Raw genomic sequence first — 23,838 nt, 5'->3', positions numbered from 1 at the left:
TACTATTACTCCACCCATCGACCACTATCCAGCATGTATCTAGGGTATTAAGTTAATAAAAACATAGTAATGCCTTAAGCAAGATGATATGATGTAGACAAAGTAAACTCAACTAATATGAATAAACCCCATCATTTTATCCTTAGTGACAACAATACAAATACGTGTCTTGTCCCTTTCTGTCATTGGGATAGAGCACCGCAAGATTGAACCCATCACAAAGCACCTCTCCCACCTAAGATAAATCGATCTAATTGGCCAAACCAAACAGATAGATCAGAGAGAAATACAAAGCTATAAAAATCATGCATATATAAAGTTCAGAGAAGACTCAATGAATATTCATGAATATTCAGATCATAAACACACAATTAATTGGATCCCAACAAATACACCGCAAAAGCAGATTATATCGGATAGAACTCCAAAAACATCGAGGAGAATATGGTACTGAAGATCAAAGAGAAAGAAGAAGACATTTAGCTACTAGCTATGGACCTGTAGGTCTATGGTAAACTACTCATGCATCATCGGTAGGGCAACAAGGTTGATGTAGAAACCCTCCGTGATCGATTCCCCCTCCGGCAGAGTACCGAAGAAGGCCTCCAGATGGGATCGCGGAAGAACAGAGGCTTGCGGCGGCGAAAAAAGTGTTTCGGGCGGCTCTCTATTGGTTTGGGAATATTTGTGAATCATAGAGGCGGAATTAGGCCAAGAGTTGCCATGAGGGACCCACAAGCTCAGGGAGCGCTCCCCTAGGGCTTCTCCCGAACCTTCTTGGGTCCCTTCTGGTCCAGAAAAAATAATCCAAAGATTTTTTTTCCGTTTGTACTTCGTTTGATAATGATTTTCTGAAAAGTCAAAAATAAGCAAAAAAACAGCAACTGGCACTAGGCACTGAATTAATAGGTTAGTCCAAAAAATGATAAAAAAATGCATATAGAACATTCAAGATTGATACTATAATAGCATGGAATAATAAAAAATTATAGATACGTTGGAGACGTATCAGTTCCTGACTGACTTGATAGTGCGATGACATGGATGATAAAATGCTTGGAAACTAGTTCAAATCAAACTCAAAAGCAATGGCAAGATATCGATGGAGATGTCATGGTATCCCCATTGAAAGCACCACCATAGCCAACATATCTGATCTTATAATTAATGGGTTTGATAAACATCAAACACCTGGAATCTTCGCAAGAGTCTGTCAATTCCGCCGAGGCTAAAGATGGGGGTGATGTGAGGAGTGCAACAACGAGTGTCGACTCAGCGAGGCCAAGCCAGGACCACATCAAGGACGAAGACGACGTTTGTGTGCGGTAGGGAGCTGCGGCGTGCCTGGGGGGCGAGGAAGCAGGTTGACATGTGCGGGAGTTGTCGGCACCGAAACATGAGGTCAGGGAGGGGGCTCAGAGGGATGGCCTTGGACGGCGGGAAGCACGGCTATGGGGGAGGGGTCGAGGAAGGGCGAGGCAACGCCCACCGGCCATGGGGGTGGAGGCTCGTGAATGGGGTTAGGCTGGGAGGCGGAGCAAGAGGAGTAAAATCATGCGCGAAGGAAGAAAAGAATGTTGAAGAAGAACATTTGCCACGCGACCTCGATCGTTGGATGGAGATCTAACAACCTAAAAATTTGGTTGGCGCTAAGATTTTTCAGGTACCTAATGAATAGTCGAGCCCTGTAATTAAGGTATTTATATCCACGACATGTTGGTCCACTCAACCACCCTTCTCCCCTTGCAATCCAGAATGATGTGTGAACCCTCCAGAATCAGCTGTGTACATAATCAACCATCTAGTTCTTTTCAAAGATTCTAAGATTGTGGTATGAGTTGTGTGCTGAAATGTCTGTAATCCCCTACACTGAAGTTGTATGTTGCCAACACCTAGTAGTTTCAAACTTTTTTTAACCTCAAATATGAGCAGCAAAGCGATGTTCGAATCAAATAAGATAGTTCACAGCAGTACAAGTTAAAAGCAAATAGTTTTGTTCAAACTTCAAAGCATTTAAAACATAGAGATTCTACTTATTGTTATTGTTGAGCTCCCACATCCTCCTTATCCATGCAAGCCTCTCACTAGGTTTGTGACCCTTAAACGAGGTAAAAACATCACGATTCTTCTTTTCCAACAAAAGATGTGAAGCATAGAAATGCTCATCACTCCCAGGTTTGGCTCCGTCTGCAATCACCATGGCCATCACGTCTTGAATCTCCTGTCTTGTTGGATCCACAATCTCTTTTGCACTTTGATTTGTCACTCTCTTTTCCCTTGCCTCAAAAATTTGCACCAAACGCACAAGTGCCTTGTTTTTAGCAATCTCACTTGCCACCATACGCGAATAAGGACATGCCCTCTTCTTCCTACTCTTTACACGATTCGGGAGAGGTGTAACTTGGACGTGCTCACATTCACAGCCAGAATCATCTTCCGAATCGACTTGAGCCGGGCCACCTTGATATGTGGGAGTTGGAACCCTTGCATGCTCATTTGGACACAACCAACATCAAACACCTCTGTCATTTTCTCCTCCTCTGCCATTGCAGCAAACCGAAACTTAGCAGCTTGAGGATGTACCTGCAATCAAATAGCACAACTACACGTTAAATGCAACGATACGAGCAAAGGTGCACACTATTTTTAACAAACTGACACTAGCAGATTTATCAACAAATTGCCACTAGCAGCATCATTGATCTTGATCCATCATCTCCATCAGCACTAGCACATGGCCGTACTGCACTATGCCACGCTAAAACCATAATAGTGCTGTATTATGCCACGCGCTAGGCCAGGTTAATGAATGAATGGCCCATGGACGTACTGTACTAATTTAGCTGCTAGAGTACGGCGCGCGATGTGATGGCTCGAAGAGGAACCGGGGAGGTCAACACTGATGTGTACATGGATGGGGAGATGAGGAGCAGAGAGGAGACAGATAGATGAGCTCACCGGCGCCGTCTCGCGGCGAGGATGCGGCAGGGTCGGGCGCAGGACGGGAGGGACGGGACGGCGGCAAGGGACGTGGAGGTCCGGCGTCCAGGGGCGCGGCGGAGTCGGAGCAGATAGCCGGCGGCGCCCTTCGGTGAGGTGGGGGAAAACCTAACAGGGAGGGGCCAACACGGGCGGGCAGAGATGATAATGCGAGTTGGGGTTCGGTGGGGATTCTGGCGAATTCTGGGGTAAGCTGAACGGCGAGTTCTTTTCAGCTTCAGCTTCTCCAGACCGTAATTCTGCAGAATGGCCCGAAAAGAACTGAAACCAGCGAAGAGCCCACTCTCTTTCCATGCATGCTCGGACATAGCAACTTCAAACTACTGTGACTATTTTCCTTAGGCCAGGGCATCATCCAGGTATGTACTATCTCTAAAATGGCCTACCAAAACGTCTTATATTTTGAGACGAAGGCAGTAGTACGTACACATGACCAGCCAAGTTGTGCAACCATGTCAATTCAGAAACGATGTGCAACCTCAACAGGTTCAGTTACAGAGTTGCGACCGCAACCAGCATTCCGTCTTTTGTCCAACCAGTCCACAAAACAGCTCTTTGCGACAACATCCAGCAAGTTTATCTTCATCCTTAACACCCTGACACCCATTACTTTTGTTTTACTGATGGCGAGCGTCTGCATCTGTATTTTCAAGAGGTTATCGACGAGGGATACTGTCGGTGTACACAAATAAGGGTGTTTGTTCCCTCTCTGACTTGTGCATAGACCAGTACAGTCACCGGGGGCAGACAAATTTTGTCGGGCGTCCCAAGCTCAAGGCCAAGTTGAGAAGACCAAGCCAACCAGAGGGTTCTCAGGAAGGCCTCCCTTGTCGGGCCAGCAGGGCCGGCGGGGTCGAGGCTGCGCCTGGGACCAAGACCAGGCCACCCCGGCAGGGTTTCCGGGGCCGCCAGGGCCAAGACTGGATCTCAGGCCAGAAGACCCGGCATGCTCCGCGCCGGCAAATCTCCACCGCTCCACCTCATCAGACCACCAATCATTAATCAGTGCGGTGTCAAGCTCTCGAGCAGCTAGGTGGATCTTGTTGTGCGCATGGCAGCCTGCTGAAGAATAGATTACCTTTAATGACAGTCGTCCCAAAGGCGTGTCACACGAATAAGAGGTAGCTAGGCAAGCGGTGGAGAAACGGCTACCTCTCCACATGACACCTTGCAGGTGCATTTAATGCACTTTGTCCTAACTGCCAGAGTTAGGTATGATAACACTATTAACTATCTAATCATATTATAATGACTATTTTGCCACTGTGGTCACCCCTTAAGCTATAAAAGGAGGCCCGAGGCAACCTAGCTAGGGGTTCAAACTTTTAATCCCTCAACACTTGTACGCGTGTAGCTGCTCTCCTCGAGGCATCCTTGCCGGACTTGAGCGCTCCGTGTCTTCGTGTTCCTCCAGATCAATCCACCAAGGCAGGAGTAGGGTGTTACGCTACCAAGCGACCCGAACCTGGGTAAAAGAGAGTTGCCCTCGCCGCGCTGCCCTGTTGCTCTTTGTACAATGTGATTGTCCCCCGCCGAACCACAAGGGGCCTCTTGGTCTCATATGTGATCGTGATCCACCACGATAGATACACCGAGTTTTTTTTTCTTTTTTTCTAGGAGCACCCATTTCAGTTACTGAAAGATGAACACCTTTTTTTTGTGCAATATATTGAAGGATGAACTGGTTGCGGTTCAAAAAATAATATTGAAAGATGAACTTGTTGAGCTATAGTAGAGCTTCGACTGAGAGGAAAAATTCGTCCGCGACTCTGTATTCTGTAGCCGACGCCTCCTGCCTAACAAATCTAATATTGTACTCTCTCTGTAAACTAATATAAGATTTTTTTAGATCACAAACACTTATTTTCTCTCCTTTTCAGATTAGCAGACAATGCAGCTGCAGCAGTGCCGAGCCACTTACCTTGACGTAGAAAGATCTGTCCCTTCGTGATTGTTTTTTCTTGGCAAAGCTGGTACTGATGGAGATTGGATGGCGTATTCTTGTTTTCGGGGCACAGAGTAATTTCAGCTGTGTTTTCGACCATAAAGATTAAAGATAGCTCATGGGCATGGCAGTAGAGGTAGAACAGATGTAGACCACTGCGATTCTGAATAAGATGGTCTTGTTGTCTCCTCTCCTGTCACGAACAAGTTCCAAGTAACACCGTTATCTCCGGTACGCGTGCTCCCCTTGCAGCTCAACATTTAGTCTACTGAAAACGCTCTGTCGCGGCTAATCTTTTTGTGCACGGTGTATCCTTGTGTAGCAAGTGTTGATCGTCTGGGGAGAGCATGACCAGCTGTTCCCGGTAGAGAAAGCTGTTGCAATTCAGAGGTACGTATAATAATCACTTTACAAAGACTTGTGTGCTATAGTTTATCGAGCAGAATTTTCTAGTACACCCATTGTCGAACTATTTTTGAGGGGTTGTCCAACTCGAACAGATGGCCTCCATTAGTGTTGTCTTGCCCGCTTTGTTTGCAGGTCTTTGGATGGGAAAGCGAGAGTGGAGGACCCAGCCCGGTTCAACGAGATCATGCTGGACTTCCTGAAAGCTGTTGACAAGCCTGCAGATCCTGCTTGCATCAATGGCAGCTCGCTGTGAGATGCATAGCCACTAGCTACTCCACTGTTTGGAAATAAGATTGCTTAAGGACCTCGGCCCATGCATTCAGAGGTCAGAGCTACTGTCCACACCAAATTACTGTATTTGACAGCTTTGATCAATATAAACACATGCACATTGTTTGTTTCCCATTTTAGCCTTGTAACAGAAATCTCGTTTATATTTTTTTTTCCATGATAATATACGTCTCATTAATATCATAAAGATTAAAGTACAAGTTACGTAAAGACCGACATGGCAAAACTGAAAAGACAACAGAACGTCTTTGAGCTTGACACCAACGCCAGTCACCTGCCTCCGGCACCACCATAGCAGCCACCTAAAGAAAAAAAATGACGGATCACCTTCTCACCCGAGCTCGACGTGGCTCCATCGATGATATGCAGCTTTGCGGACCTCCAAGATGGCTCGCCAAAGACGAAAACGAATCAAACCGGGGCAACACTCCGGACACGCCATCGAACTCCAGATCTGACACCTCCACATGACTAAGACGTCGGAGGAGAAAACCATACCTGTCATCCACGAACCACGAGCCGAGCAAATGTTTCGTCTTCCAAATGTCGTCGATGCAGACCACAATCTGCATTCGTTCCTATACTACCTCCCAAGCCTCGCGACGTTAGAGCAGACGCCGTCGCAACGGCGGAGCCTGAGAACACATGTCCACCACAAGGATGCCCCCGTCGGCACAACATCACCGCTTGAACAAGCTGGTTCCCAAATCCTTCGCCGACAATAGAGACGATCGCCTCACCGAAGAAGAATCCGAAGCTTCTTTATTCAGCATCGCTATTGCTGCCGCCGAAGCCAAGGCGTCGAACGATCCAAAACCCTAAACTTTTTGGGCCCTAAAACCTAAAGCTAAAATGATCCACACGCGCGGGATTCAACGACCCTCCTCACCACCGACGACCAAAAGGTCGCCGGCGGAGAAGAGCCGCCGGAAGATGGCATGGGAAGGAGCGGCTCTCCTGGTGCGGCGGCTAGGGTTCGCTACAGGAAGAAAAACGATCGCAGAACAGTATCGTCGTTTATATTCTGGAGCACGCCCTAGCCATACTTGTACTCGTATACATATACGTATGCCATAGCCATACTTGTACCCATACATACGTATGCCATAGCCGACAGAATTTGCTTTTGACGCGTCGGTGCACCCGCGAGCGGCCACCGTTCTATACGGCTATTTATCACCCATCAAATTCGCCCGCTTTCTCAAAAAAATAAATAAAAAATCGCCCGCTTCAGTTCTCGTCGCTCAAGCTGCACTGGTGCACGTGCTCGGCGCCGCGCCACCATGGGCTTCAGCTTCCTCCCCGTGATGGAGTACCTCTCGCGCCGCGCCTTCCACGCCGCCGGCCTCTGCCCCCACACCGTCACCCTCCCCCGCGACCCCGGCGAGGGCAGCGGGGCTACAACGATCCACTACTGGGCGCCGCCTGGGGAGCCGCGCCTCCCGCCGCTCCTCCTCATCCACGGCTTCGGCCCCATGGCGACCTGGCAGTGGCGCCTCCAGGTGGGCCCCTTCTCCCGCCGCTTCCACGTCGTCGTCCCGGACCTGCTCTGCTTCGGCGGCTCCTCCCCCTGCCCCTCCTCGCCGCCGCCCTCCGAGTCGGCGCAGGCCGCCGCGCTCGCCGCGCTGCTCGCCGCGCTCCCGGGCCTCCCGGCGACGGCGCGCGTCGCCGTGGTCGGCACGAGCTACGGCGGGTTCGTGGCCTACTCCCTGGCGCGCGCGGCCGGGCCCGCGAGGGTCGGCCCCGTGGTGATATCCAACTCCGACCTGCTCATGACGGCGGAGGACGACAGGGCGTTCCTCGAGCGCGCCGGCGGCGAGTGGGCGAGCGCGGCGGACTTGCTCATGCCGCTCGACGCGCGGACAGCGCGGCGGCTCATGGAGCTCTCGTTCTACCGGAAGCAGGTCACCTCCATGCTGCCGGACTTCCTGATCAGAGAGGGCGTGCAGGTGGCGCATCCATTCTTGCCTCTACACTACACTAATAATTGATCAATAAATGCCAGTACAGTACTGAGCAGTGATCCTGTCAATTTGCAGAACCTTTTCAGTGATAAGAGGGAGGAGAAGATCGAGCTCATGAAGGCCATAACTGTAGGGACGGATGGGTTCCAACTTACGCCCTTGGAGCAGGTAAAACTCGGAACAAACTGAAGAAACGCAGACACACTGTATTCTTTCTCTGAGCCTGTAATATTTTTCAGAGCCGCAGCAAAACATCTATTAAGTTTGTATTCGATCTTATGAATGGCAGGATGTTTTGCTCGTCTGGGGAGACCATGACCAGATATTCCCTTTGGACAAGGCATTTGCTGTCAAGAGGTAATCCATAGCCATCCAAGTGCAAGAACTGACAGTGACTTGAATGGTCGATCCTATTTTTGCTCCATTGGTTACCATGGTCCATATATACTGTAAAATACTAAAATTGCCACACTGTAATGCAAATTTTGAAATTGCAGCATAACCCCCTGTCTGCTTACTGCTAGTGTGCTTATGATGGCTTCAGGTGCTTAGGAGAGAATGTGAGGGTGGAAGTCTTCAAGGAAACTGCACATGTGCCTCAGATGGAGGACCCGAATCGGTTCAACGAGGTCATCTTGGACTTCTTGCTTGCCTCTCAGAAGTCCTCAAACCAGTATGATCAGTAGTTCAAATGGTTAGCGCAGTCCTGAATCCAGAGTACCACAGAGCATTCCTGACCTTGAATGTCCCCATACAAAGTTTGCAGAAATTTCGCCATACATATGACAATGCTCAAAGTTCCTGACCTTGGGCAGGAGCACTTTTGCTCACCGGTGGAGCGATTCCGCCAGGGAAACTTCCCTCGGGAAGGGGGAAATCGAAGCCATTGTCATCCTCTCATCGTGGGAGAACCAATCTTCATCAACATCTTCACCAGCACCATCTCATCTCAAACCCTAGTTCATCTCTTGTATTCAATGTTTGTCTCAAAACCTCATATTGGTATCTGTGGGTTGGTAGTAGTGTTGATTAAATCTTGTAGTTGATGTTAATTGGTTTATTTGGTGAAAGATTCTTAATGATATTCAATACCTCTATGATCTTCAACATGAATATGATTTGTGAATAGTTACTTTTGTTCTTGAGGACATGGTAGAAGTCCGGTTATAAGTAATCATGTGAATTTGGTATTCGTTTGATATTTTGATGATATGTAAGTTATTGTTTCCTTTAGTGGTGTCGTGTGAACGTCGACTACATGACACTTCACCATACTTGGGCCTATGGGAAGACATTGTGGAGTAGTAATTAGATGATGGGTTGCCAGAGTGACAGAAGTTTTATGTAAGGGGCTGATTTGGATCCATTGTTTCATGCTATGGTTAGTTTATCTTAATTCTTCTTTCGTAGTTTGCGGATGCTTGCGAGAGGGGGTAATCATAAGTGGAAGGCTTGTTCAAGTAAGAATAGCACCCAAACACCGGTCTATCCACATTTCAAATTATCGAAGTAACGAACGCGAATCAAACAAACATGATGAAAGTGACTAGATTAAATTCCCATGTGTCCTTAATAACGCTTTGCTTGCTATAAGAGAAAGTTACGGCATGTCCTTTACTATAAAGAGGATGTTGGCAAACGTAGCATGCAATTTCAAAAAAAATCCTACGCTCACGCAAGATCTATCTAGGAGATGCATAGCAACGAGAGGGGGAGAGTGTCTCCACGTACCCACGTAGACCGAAAGCGGAAGCGTTTGACAACGCGGTTGATGTAGTCGAACTTCTTCTCGTTCCGACCGATCAAGCACCGAACGTACGGCACCTCCGAGTTCTGCACACGTTCAGCTCGATGACGTCCCTCGAACTCTTGATCTAGCAAATTATCGAGGGAGAGTTCCGTCAGCATGACGGCGTGGTGACGGTGATGGTGAAGTGATCCGCTCAGGGTTTCGCATAAGCACTAAAAAGATATGACCGGAGGCGTAAACTGTGGAGAAGGCCGCCGCACACGGCTAACAATTGTTGGTGTGTGTTCTAGCGGTGCCCCCCCACATATATATATATAGGTTGGAGGGGAGAAGAGATAGCCAAGGGGGCGACCCAAGTAGGAGGAATCCTACTTGGGGTCCTCCCAATTCGGCCTCCCCCTTTCCTATTCCTATTCGGAGTAGGAAGGGAAGAGGGGGAAGGGGGAATCATATTCCCTTTTTCCTTTCCTCCTTCCCCTTTCCTTCTCCAATTTGGCCAGCCCATATGGGGGTGGGTGCACCAGCCCCTTTGTGTTTGATGCATTTCCCCTCTTGGCCCATAAGACCCATATCTTTTATCGGGGGTGCCCGGAACCCCTTCCGGTGACCCGATATGTACCCGGTACACTCCGGAACACTTCCGGTGTCCGAATACTATCATCCTATATATCAATCTTTACCTCTCGACCATTTCGAGACTCCTCGTCATGTCCGTGATCTCATCCGGGGCTCCAAACAACATTCGGTCATGAAATCACATAACTCATATAATACAATATCGTCATTGAACGTTAAGCGCGCGGACCCTATGGGTTCGAGAACTATGTAGACATGACCGAGACACCTCTCCGGTCAATAACCAATAGCGGAACCTGGATGCTCATATTGGCTCCTACATATTCTACGAAGATCTTTATCGGTCGAACCGTTATGACAACATACATTATTCCTTTTGTCATCGGTATGTTACTTGCCGAGATTCGATCGTCGGTGTCTTCATACCTAGTTCAATCTCGTTACCGGCAAGTCTCTTTACTCGTTCTGTAACACATCATCCTGCAACTAACTTATTAGTCACTTTGCTTGCAAGGCTTCTTATGATGTGTATTACCGAGAGGGCCCAGAGATACCTCTCCGATACTCGGAGTGACAAATCCTAATCTCGATCTATGCCAACCCAACAAACACCTTTGGAGATACCTGTAGAGCATCTTTATAATCACCCAGTTACGTTGTGACGTTTGATAGCACACAAGGCATTCCTCCGGTATCCGGGAGTTGCATAATCTCATAGTCGGAAGAATACATGAAGAAAGCAATAGCAATAAAACTGAACGATCATTATGCTAAGCTAACGAATGGGTCTTGCCCATCACATCATTCTCCTAATGATGTGATCCCGTTCATCAAATGTCAACACATGTCTATGGTTAGGAAACTTAACCATCTTTGATTAACGAGCTAGTCTAGTAGAGGCTTACAAGGGACACGGTGTTTTGTCTATGTATCCACACATGTATCAAGTTTCCGGTTAATACAATTCTAGCATGAATAATAAACATTTATCATGATATAAGGAAATCTAAAATACCAACTTTATTATTGCCTCTAGGGCATATTTCCTTCTGTCTCCCACTTGCACTAGAGCCAATAATCTAGTTCACATCGACATGTGATTTAACACCAATAGTTCACATCTTTATGTGATTAACACCCATAGTTCACATCACCATGTGACCAACACCCAAAGGGTTTACTAGAGTCAATAATCTAGTTCACATCACTATGTGATTAACACCCAAAGAGTACTAAGGTGTGATCATGTTTTGGTTGTGAGAGAAGTTTAGTCAACGGGTCTGCCACATTCAGATCCGTATGTATTTTGCAAATTTCTATTTCTACAATACTCTGCATGGAGCTACTCTAGCTAATTGCTCCCACTTTCAATATGTATCCAGATTGAGACTCTGAGTCATCTAGATCAGTGTTTAAAGCTTGCAACAACGTAACCCTTTACGACGAACTCTTTATCACCTCCATAACCGAGAAACATTTCCTTAGTCCTCTTAGGTAACTAAGGATAACTTTGACTGCTGTCCAATCATCCACTCCTAGATCACTATCGTACCCCCTTGCCAAACTCATGGAAAGGTACACAATAGGTCTGGTCCACAGCATGGCATACTTTATAGAACCTATGGCTGAGGCATAGGGAATGACTTTCATTCTCTCTCTATCTTCTGCCGTGGTCGGGTTTTGAGTCTTACTCAACTTCATACCTTACAACTCAGGCAAGAACTCCTTCTTTGACTAATCCATTTTGAACTCCTTCAAAATCTTGTCAAGGTATGTACTCATTGAAAATCTTATCAAGCATCCTGATCTATCTCTATAGATCTTGATGCCCAACATGTAAGCAGCTTCACCGAGGTCTTTCATTCAAAAAAAATTCAAATATCCTTTTATGCTATCCAGAAATTCTACATCATTTCTAATCAACAATATGTCATCCACATATAATATCAGAAATGCTATAGAGCTCCCACTCACTTTCTTGTAAATACAGGCCTCACCATAAGTCTATATAAAACCATATGCTTTGATCACCTTATCAAAGCGTATATTCCAACTCCGAGATGCTTGCACCAGTCCATAGATGGATCGCTGGAGTTTGCACACTTTGTTAGCACCTTTAGGATCGACAAAACCTTTTGGTTGCATCATATACAACTCTTCTTTAAGAAATCCATTAAGGAATGCAGTTTTGACATCCATTTGCTAGATTTCATAAAATGCGGCAATTGCTAACATGATTCGGACAGACTTAAGCATCGTTACGACTGAGAAAATCTCATTGTAGTCAACATCTTGAGCTTGTCGAAAACCTTTTGCGACAAGTCGAGCTTTGTAGATAGTAACACTACCATCAGTGTTCGTCTTCCTCTTGAAGATCCATTTTTTCTCAATGGCTTGTCGATCATCGGGCAAGTCCACCAAAGTACACACTTTGTTCTCATACATGGATCCTATCTCAGATTTCATGGCCTCAAGCCATCTATCGGAATCTGGGCTCATCATAGCTTCTTCATAGTTCGTAGGTTCGTCATGGTCTAGTAACATGACCTCCAGAACAGGATTACCGTACCACTCTGGTGCGGAACGTGCTCTAGTTGACCTACGAGGTTCGGTAGTAACTTGATCTGAAGTTTCATGATCATTATCATTAGCTTCCTCTCTAGTTGGTGTAGGCATCACGGGAACACTTTTCTGTGATGAGCTACTTTCCAATTCGAGAGAAGGTATGATTACCTCATCAAGTTCTACTTTCCTCCCACTCACTTCTTTCGAGAGAAACTCCTTCTCTAGAAAGGATCCATTCTTAGCAACAAAGATCTTGCCTTCGGATCTGTGGTAGAAGGTGTACCCAACATTTTCTTTTGGGTATCCTATGAAGACGCACTTCTCCGATTTGGGTTCGAGCTTATCAGGCTGAAGCTTTTTCACATAAGCATCGCAACCCCAAACTTTAAGAAACGACAGCTTAGGTTTCTTGCCAAACCAGAGTTCATACGGTGTCGTCTCAATGGATTTAGATGGTGCCCTATTTAACGTGAATGCAGCTGTCTCTAATGCATAACCCTAAAATGATAGTGGTAAATCGGTAAGAGACATCATAGATCGCACCATATCTAATAAAGTACGGTTACGACGTTCAGACACACCATTACGCTGTGGTTTTCCAGGTGGCGTGAGTTGTGAAACTATTCCACATTGTTTTAAATGAAGGCCAAACTCGTAACTCAAATATTCACCTCTGCGATCAGATCGTAGAAACTTTATTTTCTTGTTACGATGATTCTCCACTTCACTCTGAAATTTCTTGAACTTTTCAAATGTTTCAGATTTGTGTTTCATTAAGTAGATATACCCATATCTGCTCAAATCATTTGTGAAGGTCAGAAAATAATGATACCCGCCGAGGGAGTCCTGGATTATGGGGTCCTCGGGTGTCCGGGCTGTGTGATATGGGCCGGACTGATGGGCCGTCAAGATACAAGGAAGAAGTCCTTCCCCCGTGTCCGGATAGGACTCTCCTTTGCGTGGATGGCAAGTTTGGCGTCCGGATGTATAGTTTCCTTCCTCTGTAAACCGACTTTGTACAACCCTAGGCCCCTCTGGTGTCTATATAAACCAGAGGGTTTAGTCCGTAGAGGCTATTAGAATTCATATAGGCTAGACATCTAGGGTTTAGCCTTGATGATCTTGAGGTAGATCAACTCTTGTAACCCCTATACTCATCAAAGTCAATCAAGCAGGAAGTAGGGTTTTACCTCCATTAAGAGGGGCCAAACTTGAGTAAACATCGTGTCCCCTTTGTGTCCTGTTAACTTCGATCCTCAAACGCACGGTTCGGGACCCCCTACCCGAGATCGGTTGGTTTTGACACCGACATTGGTTCTTTCATTGAGAGTTCCACTATGTCGTCGGCAGAAGGTTCGATGGCTTGTCCGATCATCAACAACGACGCTGTTTCCGGGGAGACCTTCCTTCCCGGTTGTTGGGGATATAGTTATTAGTATGACCCGCCCAGGAGAGGCCGGGTTATACTTATGACGACTCATGAAGCCCACGACGACTCCCGGAGATGGCGGGTTAGCTAAGGGCCCAAGGCCCAAAGGGTGATTTAAGGCCCGTAGAGATAAACTGCCATATGTGTGTAACTTGTGTTATAAGGCAAGAATAACTAGTCACCGAGCCGGTCACTGTTTATAAGCCAGCCGGGACTCTGTAAGCCGCAGGGCGTCAACCCGTGTATATAAGGGGATGACCCAGCGGCGGCTTAGGGCAAGTAACATCAAATGAGAGCTAGGTCAAGCGGATTCACTCCCTGGTTATCGAGACATAAGCAATCCCACTCAAAACTGGATCGTAGGCTTTTACCTTCACCGTAAGGGGCCGAACCAGTATAAACCTCGTGTCCTTTGTCGCGATTAACCCCTTCTTGCTTCCTAGTTGCGATGGCTCCACGACTAAGTCCTTTCGCTAGGACATCTACCGTGACAATTCCACGACAGTTGGCGCCCACCGTGGGGCCAGCGCACGGTGGATTTGAGTTCTTGAAGGGAAGCTTCGAAGGGCTCAAGGGATACGCTGTGGGCCGGATGACCAAGAGTCGTCGCGGCAAGCTCTACATCGACGATGCAAGCTGGGGCCCCGACGCCGGCTCAATTGAGTACGGGTACCGGGTCCCCTTCGGCGGAATTCACGTCTTCATCGGCCGGATCGGCGAGCCGGGACCTGAGCCGGACATCTGCACCGACATCATCAAGATGGCTCAGCGTGCGAGACCCGCCCAGGCTCCGCCCGCCGTGAAGCGTGCCTTTGTGGGATGCATCCATGGAGGAGAACTTTCTGAAGGATCCGTGTCTGGCGGTGAGACGGCCATCTATTCTGACAGTGAGTTATCCATGGGTTAGACGGATTCGTTGTATCAACTACAAGACGGTGGGCTTGGGGGCTGTTCCGATGGCAGCAGTATTCCGGACCCCTTTGAGCCGCCAAGCAGAGTAGGGATCTTCATGGCTGGCACTCAACCCGGTCAAAACTCTACAGCGGCGGCGGCAATAACCTCCGGGTCAGCGGCAGCCGGGGCAGGAGGCCCTGTGCACCCGTCGGCTCAGGTACTGATAGATCTCACGGATAGGCTGACAACCCTGTTAACTGCTGCGGTTAATCCGGCGGATCAAGCTGAGCATGATATAGAGGTGGCACGGTTGCGTGAGGAGATAGCACAAGCCAAGGAAAACCTAGCAGCTGAGGACACCAGACTGGCCACAGAACGGGCGGTTTTGGATGCTCGAGCTCATCAGCTTCAATCAGAAGCGTTCCATCTTACGATGGATTTAAATGCATCAAACGAGGTCATGAGGAGAAGGCACCAGAAGTCCCAATCCCGTCTGCCTTCAGTTTATGATCCTAGAAACCTCTTCCGCACACCCGGTGCAGGCCCCAGTAACCCGCCGGAGGTAAACCCGGCTGCGACGCCGGTTCAACCACGGGTGATGGAACCTACTCGAGTGAACACAACTCCGCCTCAATATGTACCAACACCGCCGGGTCATTATTCTAACCCGTTGGAGAACATGATCGCTGCAGCGGCACGATTGGCAGCTCTCCCGGCGGAGGGCGACTCTCCGACGGTGATCGAAACACGAAGGGTCAGAGAACTTCTTCAGACGGCTCTGGCACAGCAGGAGGCATATTCTTACAGTCGAGACAGGATTCATTCGACCCCTCGCCCAAGCCGGAGCCCGAGTTATAGCAGGCATATGGACTTGGCGGCGGTTTCAAGCAACGTCCGGCGCCGTGACCAACCGTGTGGGCGTGACCCGGCGCGTGATGGAGCCCCTAACTTGGTTGATCAGGACAGGATACGCCAAGAGGCAGAGCGGGCGGTTCAGCGGGCGGCTGAGCGGGCGGCTTATCAATCTTTTCTGGTCCATCCGGCGACTTCTATTGAAGCAGGTGCAACCACGAGAACCGGAGGTGTCCCTTGCTTAGTGCCAGCACTGCATAATGAGCGTTTGCCCAAGGATTTTAAGGGGCCTCGAAAGGTGCCTAACTACACGGCTGATTTACAGTCCGGGGCGTGGATTGAAAGTTATGAGATGGCCATGGAGTTGCTGGAGGTCAGCGACGCGGCAATGGCCAAGTACTTCACTATGATGCTGGATGGAACGGCCCGCACTTGGTTAAAGGGACTGCCACCTAATTCCATTGGTTCCTGGGCCGAGTTAAAGGCCCGATTTATTCAGAACTTCAAGGACACATGCAAGCAGCCCATGTCGATTGTGGACTTGACTAATTGCAAGCAAGAGGAAGGTGAGTCCACGACTCATTGGGTGCGCCGGGTGAAGGAAATAATACATTCATCTGATAAGATGGACGCCGGCTCTGCAGTCTTAATGTTGGAGAAAAATTGTCGTTTTGAACCTCTGAAGGAGAAGCTGGGGCGGCTCAAATGCGATTGCAATGACATGGGCCAGCTGATGGCGGCTCTAGTCAAATACACCGACTCTGATAGTACCAAGGATCCTGCGTCTGACGAAGAGAAGACAGGGAAGGGAAAGAAGAACGGCAACGCTAAGGGTCTTCAGCATAACCCGGCGAATCAAGGAGGTAATAATAAACGTAAGGCTGACGGTAGCTCGGAGTTTGTGGCTAATGCACAGGGTAATAATCAACGACGTAAGGGAAGGCCACCTCCTCGGTCTGGCGGGTCAGGTCCCACCCTTGAGCAGTTGCTAAATGAGCCCTGTCCAAGACACGACACCCGGGAGAAGCCAGCCACTCACCTGTGGAAAGACTGTACGATCATGAAGGCTTTCAAGAATTCTAACACGTTTGACGGCCATCACGGACAGGGGCGGTTCAGGTGGCGGCGGTTTTCATGGCCCGGGGGGCGGTTCAAATTCTAACTTTCAGGGCCCTCAGGGTAACCAAGGTGGTTATCATCAGCAATCTGGCCAAGGAGGTCAGCAGCAGCAGCAATCCGGGTATCAGAGTAACCCAAAGCAGCTGAATAGCGGACAATATCATGTGTTCACCACCAGTTTGTGCAAAAGGGACCAGAAACTTCATAAGAGGGCCGTGAACGCTATTGAGCCGGCGGTCCCTCGTTATCTGAGATGGTCTGAGCAGCCCATTATATGGAGTAGGGAGGATCACCCTCCCCGGGTCCGGGTCACTTGGCCTTAGTGGTGGCACCTCAAGTTGGTGGATACAAATTCACAAAAGTGCTCATGGATGGAGGCAGCAGCATCAACATCTCTATTATGAGACCTTTCGTCGCATGGGATTGACTGATAAAAATCTCAAGACGTCCAACACTATTTTTCATGGAGTAGTGCCCGGTAAGTCGGCGTACCCAGTGGGTAAGATTGAACTGGAAGTAGCCTTTGGGGATGAGCATGATTCCAGGGCTGAGAAATTAACCTTTGAGGTGGTCAAAATTCGGAGCCCATATCACGCACTGTTTGGGCGGCCGGCTTATGCAAAGTTCATGGCACGGCCGTGCTACATTTACCTGCAGCTCAAGATGCCGGGTCACAAGGGCACCATCACAGTGCATGGGAGTCGGAAGATAGGTTTGGAATGCGAGGAAGGTGACGCTGCCTACGCTGAATCTGTTTGTGCAGCAGAGGAGTTGAAGTTCTATAAGGACAATGTTGACCCGGCGGACATGACGTCTTTGAAGAAGCCAACCACAGAACACGAGTCGGTAATGAAATTTAAGTCGGCCGATGACACCAAGCTTGTTGATTTTGTTCCAGGCGACTCATCTAAACAGTTTAGTATCAGTGCCAATTTGGATCCCAAATAGGAAAGCGCGCTCATCGAGTTCATCCGTGAGAACCGGGACATCTTTGCATGGAAACCTTCTGACATGCCGGGTGTACTGAGAGAACTCGCTGAGCACACTCTTAATATTGATCCAAAATTTAAGCCGGTCAGGTAGTTTCTTCGGCGGTTTAATGAGGAGAGGCGTAAAGCTATTGGTGAGGAGGTGGCCCGGCTCTTGGCGGCCGGGTTTATTGTTGAAGTTTTTCACCCAGAGTGGTTGGCTAACCCGGTGCTTGTACTCAAGAAGAACGGCACCTGGCGTATGTGTGTGGATTACACGGACTTAAACAAGGCTTGTCCGGCTGATCCTTTTTCTCTTCCTCGCATTGATCAAATCATTGATGCTACGGCGGGTTGTGAGCGTTTGAGCTTTCTGGATGCTTATTCTGGATATCATCAGATCAAAATGGCAGTTAAGGACCAGGAGAAGACGGCTTTCATCACTCCGTTTGGAGCCTTCTGTTATGTGTCTATGCCTTTTGGGCTTAAAAGTGCCCAGGCGACTTATCAGCGATGTGTGCAGAATTGTCTCCACAGTCAGATTGGGCGCAATGTTCATGCTTATGTAGATGACATTGTCGTGAAGTCCAGAGAGAAGGAGACCTTGATAGATGATCTGAAGGAAACCTTTGATAATCTCCGGGTCTACAAGATGATGCTTAACCCGGCCAAGTGCATTTTTGGAGTGCCAGCTGGCAAGCTTTTGGGTTTTCTGGTCTCTAACAGAGGCATTGAGGCTAACCCAGAGAAGATCAAGGCAATCACCTCTGTGGCTAAACCGGCGTGTATCAATGATGTTCAGCGTCTGGCGGGTCGTATTGCTGCCTTAAGCCGGTTCATAAGCCGGTTCATAAGCCGGTTAGGTGACAAGGCCATACCGCTGTATCAGATGATGAAGAAGACGGATGACTTTGTCTGGAGTGATGCTGCTAATGCTGCCTTTGAAGATTTGAAGAGACAGTTATCTGAGCCGCCGGTCCTTGCTGCTCCTATTGATAAGGAGCCTTTATTGCTGTATGTGGCTGCTAACACACGGGCCGTCAGTGTGGCCATTGTGGTGGAGCGCAAGGAGGCTGGCAAGGAACATCCGGTTCAACGGCCGGTTTACTACATCAGTGAGGTGCTTATTGAGTCCAAGCAAAGATATCCACATTGGCAGAAACTTGTTTATGGGGTGTTCATGGCAAGCCGGAAGCTTAAGCAATACTTCTAAGATCACCCCATTACTGTGGTCAGTTCTGCTCCTTTGGGAGATATCATTCAAAATAGAGAAGCCACTGGACGAGTCGCCAAGTGGGCCATTGAACTTGGACCTCGTGGTTTAAAGTATGTGCCACGCACTGCTATTAAGTCTCAAGCACTGGTGGACTTCATCAACGATTGGACGGAGCTGCAGATGCCTGAAGAAAAGCCGGACAACACATATTGGACTATTCATTTTGATGGGTCCAGGCAATTGGAAGGCTCGGGGGCTGGAGTTGTCTTAGCTTCCCCTCGAGGTGACAAATTTTGTTATGTACTCCGGTTGATGTTTCCCTGTACTAACAATGCAGCTGAGTATGAGGCCTTGCTCCATGGTCTTCGGATGGCTAAGGAGATGAACTTAAGCCGGGTAAGGTGCTTTGGCGATTCAGATTTGGTGGCTCAACAAGTATCAGGCAAGTGGGATTCTAAGGATCCTCTTATGGCGGCTTATCGCCGTGAAGTTGACGCCATTGCTGGACACTTCAAAGGTTACCAGGTGGAGCACATTGATCGCAGAAAGAACGAGGCGGCCGATGCTTTAAGCCGGTTGGGGTCTCAGCGTAAGCCGGTGCCACCTAACACTTTTTTGGATGTTCTGCATACTCCTTCTGTCAAATTGCCTACAGAGGAAGACTTGGCTGTTCCTGACCCGGAAGCACAATTGGTGGCGGCTCTTCACATCATCCCAGATTAGATAGTGCCATATTTGGCTTACATGACCCGGGGCGAGTTGCTTGAGGACGAAACCTTGGCTAGGCAGATAACCCGGCGGTCTAAGTCAATGACGATTGCTAATGGGGAGTTACATCATCACAGTGTCATTGGGGCATTTCAACGTTGTGTCTCTCCTGAGGAGGGTCAAGAAATTCTTCGTGAGATTCATGAAGGAGATTGTGGCCATCATGCCGGTTCAAAATCCCTTGTGGCCAAGGCTTTTCATCATGGATTTTATTGGCTGACGACTCATGCTGACGCGGAAGATCTGGTCAGTAAATGTGACGGTTGTCAGAAATTCTCACGACGGGTTCATGTATCGGCTCAAGAATTGTGACACCCAAAATTTTTAATTGGATTTTTTCAAACTTTTATTTTTATTTGAGGAGGGTATTTAAAATTTTCTTTTAAAGAACCCACCCTCTCAAAAACTTTCTTTTATGGCAAGTGTTTTATTTGGATTCACCCAAGGCTTGATCTTGGTCTTGGAGGTTTTTCCTTTTTTATTTGGACTCAAACCAAATGCCTTTTCACTTTGGTAATTTTTCTTTTGAAATCTTTTAAATAGCCCTAGGGCATTTTGAGTGATCTTCTCCCCTATTCAAAAATTCCTCTTGCCATGACCCAAGTGGAAATCCACCGCCATAACCCTTTCCCCATCTTTGGATCATGATACACATCAAATCCAGCAGTTTGAACCTCCCCAAAATTTCTTTTCCATTTAGCTCTCATCAAAAACAATTTCTGCCTTCTATCTTGATCCTTGGAGGTTTTCAAAGGAGCTACCCTTTCTGCTTTGAATTTTGCCTCCAAACCAATTCCCCTAGCTAGTCCTTTGAACCCTCAACCAAGATCCATGAAGATCCACTGGTCTTCAGTTCAAAATTTTCAAACTATACTTGCTGCAAGTTTGGACCAGATTTGCCAAATTTGATGAAATTCATTCAAATTCTTCTCCTAAAAATCTGAGGAAAATCAGGCAGCCTCTGGGTGCATTGAGAGGTCACCTCACCAAGCCCCAGCTCCAGAAAAAAATTTCTGCTTACCAAATCATTTCATTGAGCACTTGCTGGACACTGTTTCTATAATGTTCAGTCAAATTCAGTTAACAGTGTCTGAAACTACTGTCGTTTCTTCAGTGTCCGTTGTCGATCTCGCCAGTGCACCGGCGTCGCCGTGCTTCCTGTCCCCTCCCCCTTGTCCTCTGCACCGCACGAGCGCCTGGAAGGTTGCGGGCGTCAGCGACGAGCTGGAGGAGGTGCGCCGCCCCGTGATCGACGGCAGCGGCGGCTTTGCGGCCGCCAGAGAGAGGCGCAGCGCAGACGGCGCCGTCCAGCGCCGCCCAAGCCACCGGAGGCCGCCGCGTGGTCTTCCACTCCCCAGTGCGCGCTGCCACCCTCGTCGTGAACCGCTGGGCGCAGAGCGCGCTCTCTGCCGCCGCCGTGCCCGTACGGCCACCCCGTCGAGGACTGGCGCCATTACGCCAAGACCGACCAAGATTAGCGGGGGAACGGCACCAGTACACCTCACTGATGCTGCCTGGCCACTTAAACTCCCTGCCAAGCCATTGCCTCGCCGTAATTGCTCGCCGGAGCGACCCCGTTCACGGCCACTCCCTCGATCCGCCTATAAATAGAGGCCCCGAGCTCCAACTCGTACCCACACCACCTCTGCACTCCACCTAGACCACGCCTAGCCACTGGTAGAGCCACGGGAGAGCTTTCTTCCCCAACTCCGGCCGCCGCGACCCGCCACGGGATCCAGCTCGATTTGCTCCCGTGCGTGCACCTCCACCCTTCAACTCTTGCCAGTAGCTTCCCTATGCATCTGCTCTCCTGACCCGCGCTTCAATTCGGAGTTTGCAGCACCCACCGGAGTTCTCCACCAACGCCCGAGCCGCCGTCCGCCGGAGAAAGTGTCGCCGTCGACGTGGTGCTCTCCGTCGGTCGAGTCCACGACCCACCGACGCGGAAGGACACGCTGAAGCTCTTGGTACACTCCGATCTCCCTGCCTCGCCGTGGTTCGACGCCGGCGACCACCGCAGTCTTCGGGCACCGGCGAACTTTTTAAACCTGACATGTGGGACCCCCATGTCAGCCTCTCTTCTTTCTCTCCCCCGAAGCGTTTTCCGTTGGCACCTTCGGGCAAGTACGTTTTCTCTGTGGGCTGGCGCGTTTCTCTTCGAACCGTTTTCTGTTTTCTCAGTTAAGTCCCTGGTTCTTTTCTGTTTCATCACAGATTAGTCCCTGGACAAAAACCCTTATAACTTTTTTAATAAAAAGTGATTTTTGAGTGATTCTTTTTCTGCCAGTCTTATATTTTTGTCTAGTTTTTTATAGTATTTATTTTAAAAAAATTTGGGACAACTTTTATGCACGCGTTGATTTTCACGTTAGTATACGTTTTCGCTATACCGTAGGTTCCGGAAGAGGTGACGGAGCCGCAAACTTCGCCGAGCTAGACTCCGACTTCTCCGAACCAGGCAAGCATGTTTGAACCTTTGATATGACGGGTGTTTTGCATGTTTGCTTGAATGGTTTGTGCATGGCATATGAGTATCGGTGAGCATCTTGTTGCATGTAAGGCAACTATCCATGTGCTCCAAAGTTACTGTGATCTCTGATGAGAGATGGCCTAGTCATGTGGTGACATGAAAGGCAGTAAGGTGGTATTGTTGTAGCATGCCAGCCTTACGATATCTGATAAACTCCGACGTTAACGTGGACTGAGTCACGTTATCGTTCTTCCCCTTTCCGTGCCGCCACATGTTTTCTGCCAAGAATACGGTTTAGTAAGTTGGTAACCTCTTTCCGTGTACACACCAAATAGAGGGGCCGGGATGAGGGTTCCATGGCCCTGGATTAAAGCCAGTCATCCGGTCAGGGGGCATGGGTGTTTCCGGTTGGGACCGAGAGGGGGGCACCCCTTAGAGCGCGCGTATATAAATTTGATCCCATGCTACGCGAGGTTGTAGCCTCCCCGTCTCAAAGTTTATCTTGAACGTTGCCGAGGGTGATTCCTGGCTTCGGAATGTTGAATGGGTGTGTACTGGTTAGATGTGTTTCTTCCAAAACACCGTAAACGGAACTAGTCCCCGTGACTACTGAAATCCGTTGGCTGTGGTTAAAGTACAAACTCTGTAGAGTCAAATCCTTCCAAGTCACCGTATCTATGGTCAAGGACCATGGCCAGTATATCCTTATCTATGTCAATCCTCATGGTAAATCCCTGGTGAACAAGCTTGAGTGGTAAACCCAGTTTAATTGTTATTCCTGTGGATGGACTAACCTTTTATTTACCTCGTACTTGTAATGATTTATATTCTTGGGTTACTGAATTATTGAGTTAAGATATAAGCCCTTTATGTGATGTCGCTTCAGACGTCCGACTGTGGCACTCGTGTTATTTACTTTTGATATAAGCCCTTTATGTGATGTCGCTTCAGACGTCCGACTGTGGCACTCTTGTTATTTACTTGTGATATAAGCCCTTTATGTGATGTCGCTCAGACGTCCGACTGTGGCATGCACTGTTGTTTATCCTTTCAATATAAGCCCTTTATGTGATGTCGCTCAGACGTCCGACTGTGGCACGCACTGCCTTTTATATTCTATTATAAGCCCTTTATGTGGTGTCGCCTTGACGCCCAGCTGAGGCATTGTTATTCTTGTATTTTCCTCTCGAGGAGTCATTCAGACACTCGTTTGGCCCTCAGCATTTATTTTGGGATTTCGGGAGGACTACTGCCTGACTTCTCTTTTATTTTCCCACGCATTATTGTCCCTTCGTCTGAGTGCACTTGATAATCTGTTCGCATGCATCATGTTTACATTTGTTATATCTTATGTCCGAACTGTCTTGCGAGTACTTTCATAGTACTCACCTGGCTTGTTGATTTGGCCAGATGTTGACGAAGGCGATCTCATGGATGAAGAGTTTGATAGTGAGTCCGACGCCTAGAGGAATCCCAGTCAGTCCCGTGCGATCCTGGATATTGGTCACTTGTATCATATACACTTCCGCCACCCGCAATAAGTCCCCTCGAGCCTCACTCCGACACTCGAAGAGCTGTTAGTTTCCAGGAGTCATATCACCCACTTCGCTGTGATATTTCCAC

At 48.4% G+C, this 23,838-nt stretch overlaps 1 protein-coding gene and 1 long non-coding RNA gene across 3 annotated transcripts; one reads left to right on the top strand and one right to left on the bottom strand.

The window, feature by feature from the left end:
• Positions 1-1,925: 1,925 nt before the first annotated feature.
• LOC120963099 (uncharacterized) lies at positions 1,926-3,283 on the bottom strand. Its single transcript, XR_005755000.3, has 2 exons — positions 2,959-3,283; positions 1,926-2,583 (listed from the first exon to the last, which is right to left on the bottom strand). It is a non-coding gene; the product is annotated as an uncharacterized lncRNA (long non-coding RNA).
• Positions 3,284-6,835: 3,552 nt separating this feature from the next.
• On the top strand, positions 6,836-8,736 carry LOC109772417 (uncharacterized). Of its 2 annotated transcripts, XM_020331104.4 has the most exons (5): positions 6,836-7,593; positions 7,684-7,776; positions 7,898-7,965; positions 8,153-8,302; positions 8,424-8,736. In XM_020331104.4, the coding sequence occupies exons 1-4, from the start codon at positions 6,928-6,930 to the stop codon at positions 8,292-8,294; spliced, it is 969 nt and encodes a 322-aa protein (XP_020186693.1). In that variant the 5' UTR covers positions 6,836-6,927; the 3' UTR covers positions 8,295-8,302; positions 8,424-8,736. The 2 variants fall into 2 exon arrangements, with proteins under 2 accessions (XP_020186693.1, XP_073353116.1); XM_073497015.1 differs by having other exon boundaries at positions 6,837-7,593; positions 8,153-8,736.
• Positions 8,737-23,838: the final 15,102 nt, after the last annotated feature.

This window comes from Aegilops tauschii, chromosome 4, assembly GCF_002575655.3.
Source record: "Aegilops tauschii subsp. strangulata cultivar AL8/78 chromosome 4, Aet v6.0, whole genome shotgun sequence".
NCBI classification, from domain to species: Eukaryota; Viridiplantae; Streptophyta; class Magnoliopsida; order Poales; family Poaceae; genus Aegilops; species Aegilops tauschii.
The sequence above is the reverse complement of the archived record's forward strand: the minus strand, read 5'-3'. Positions and strand labels throughout refer to the sequence as shown.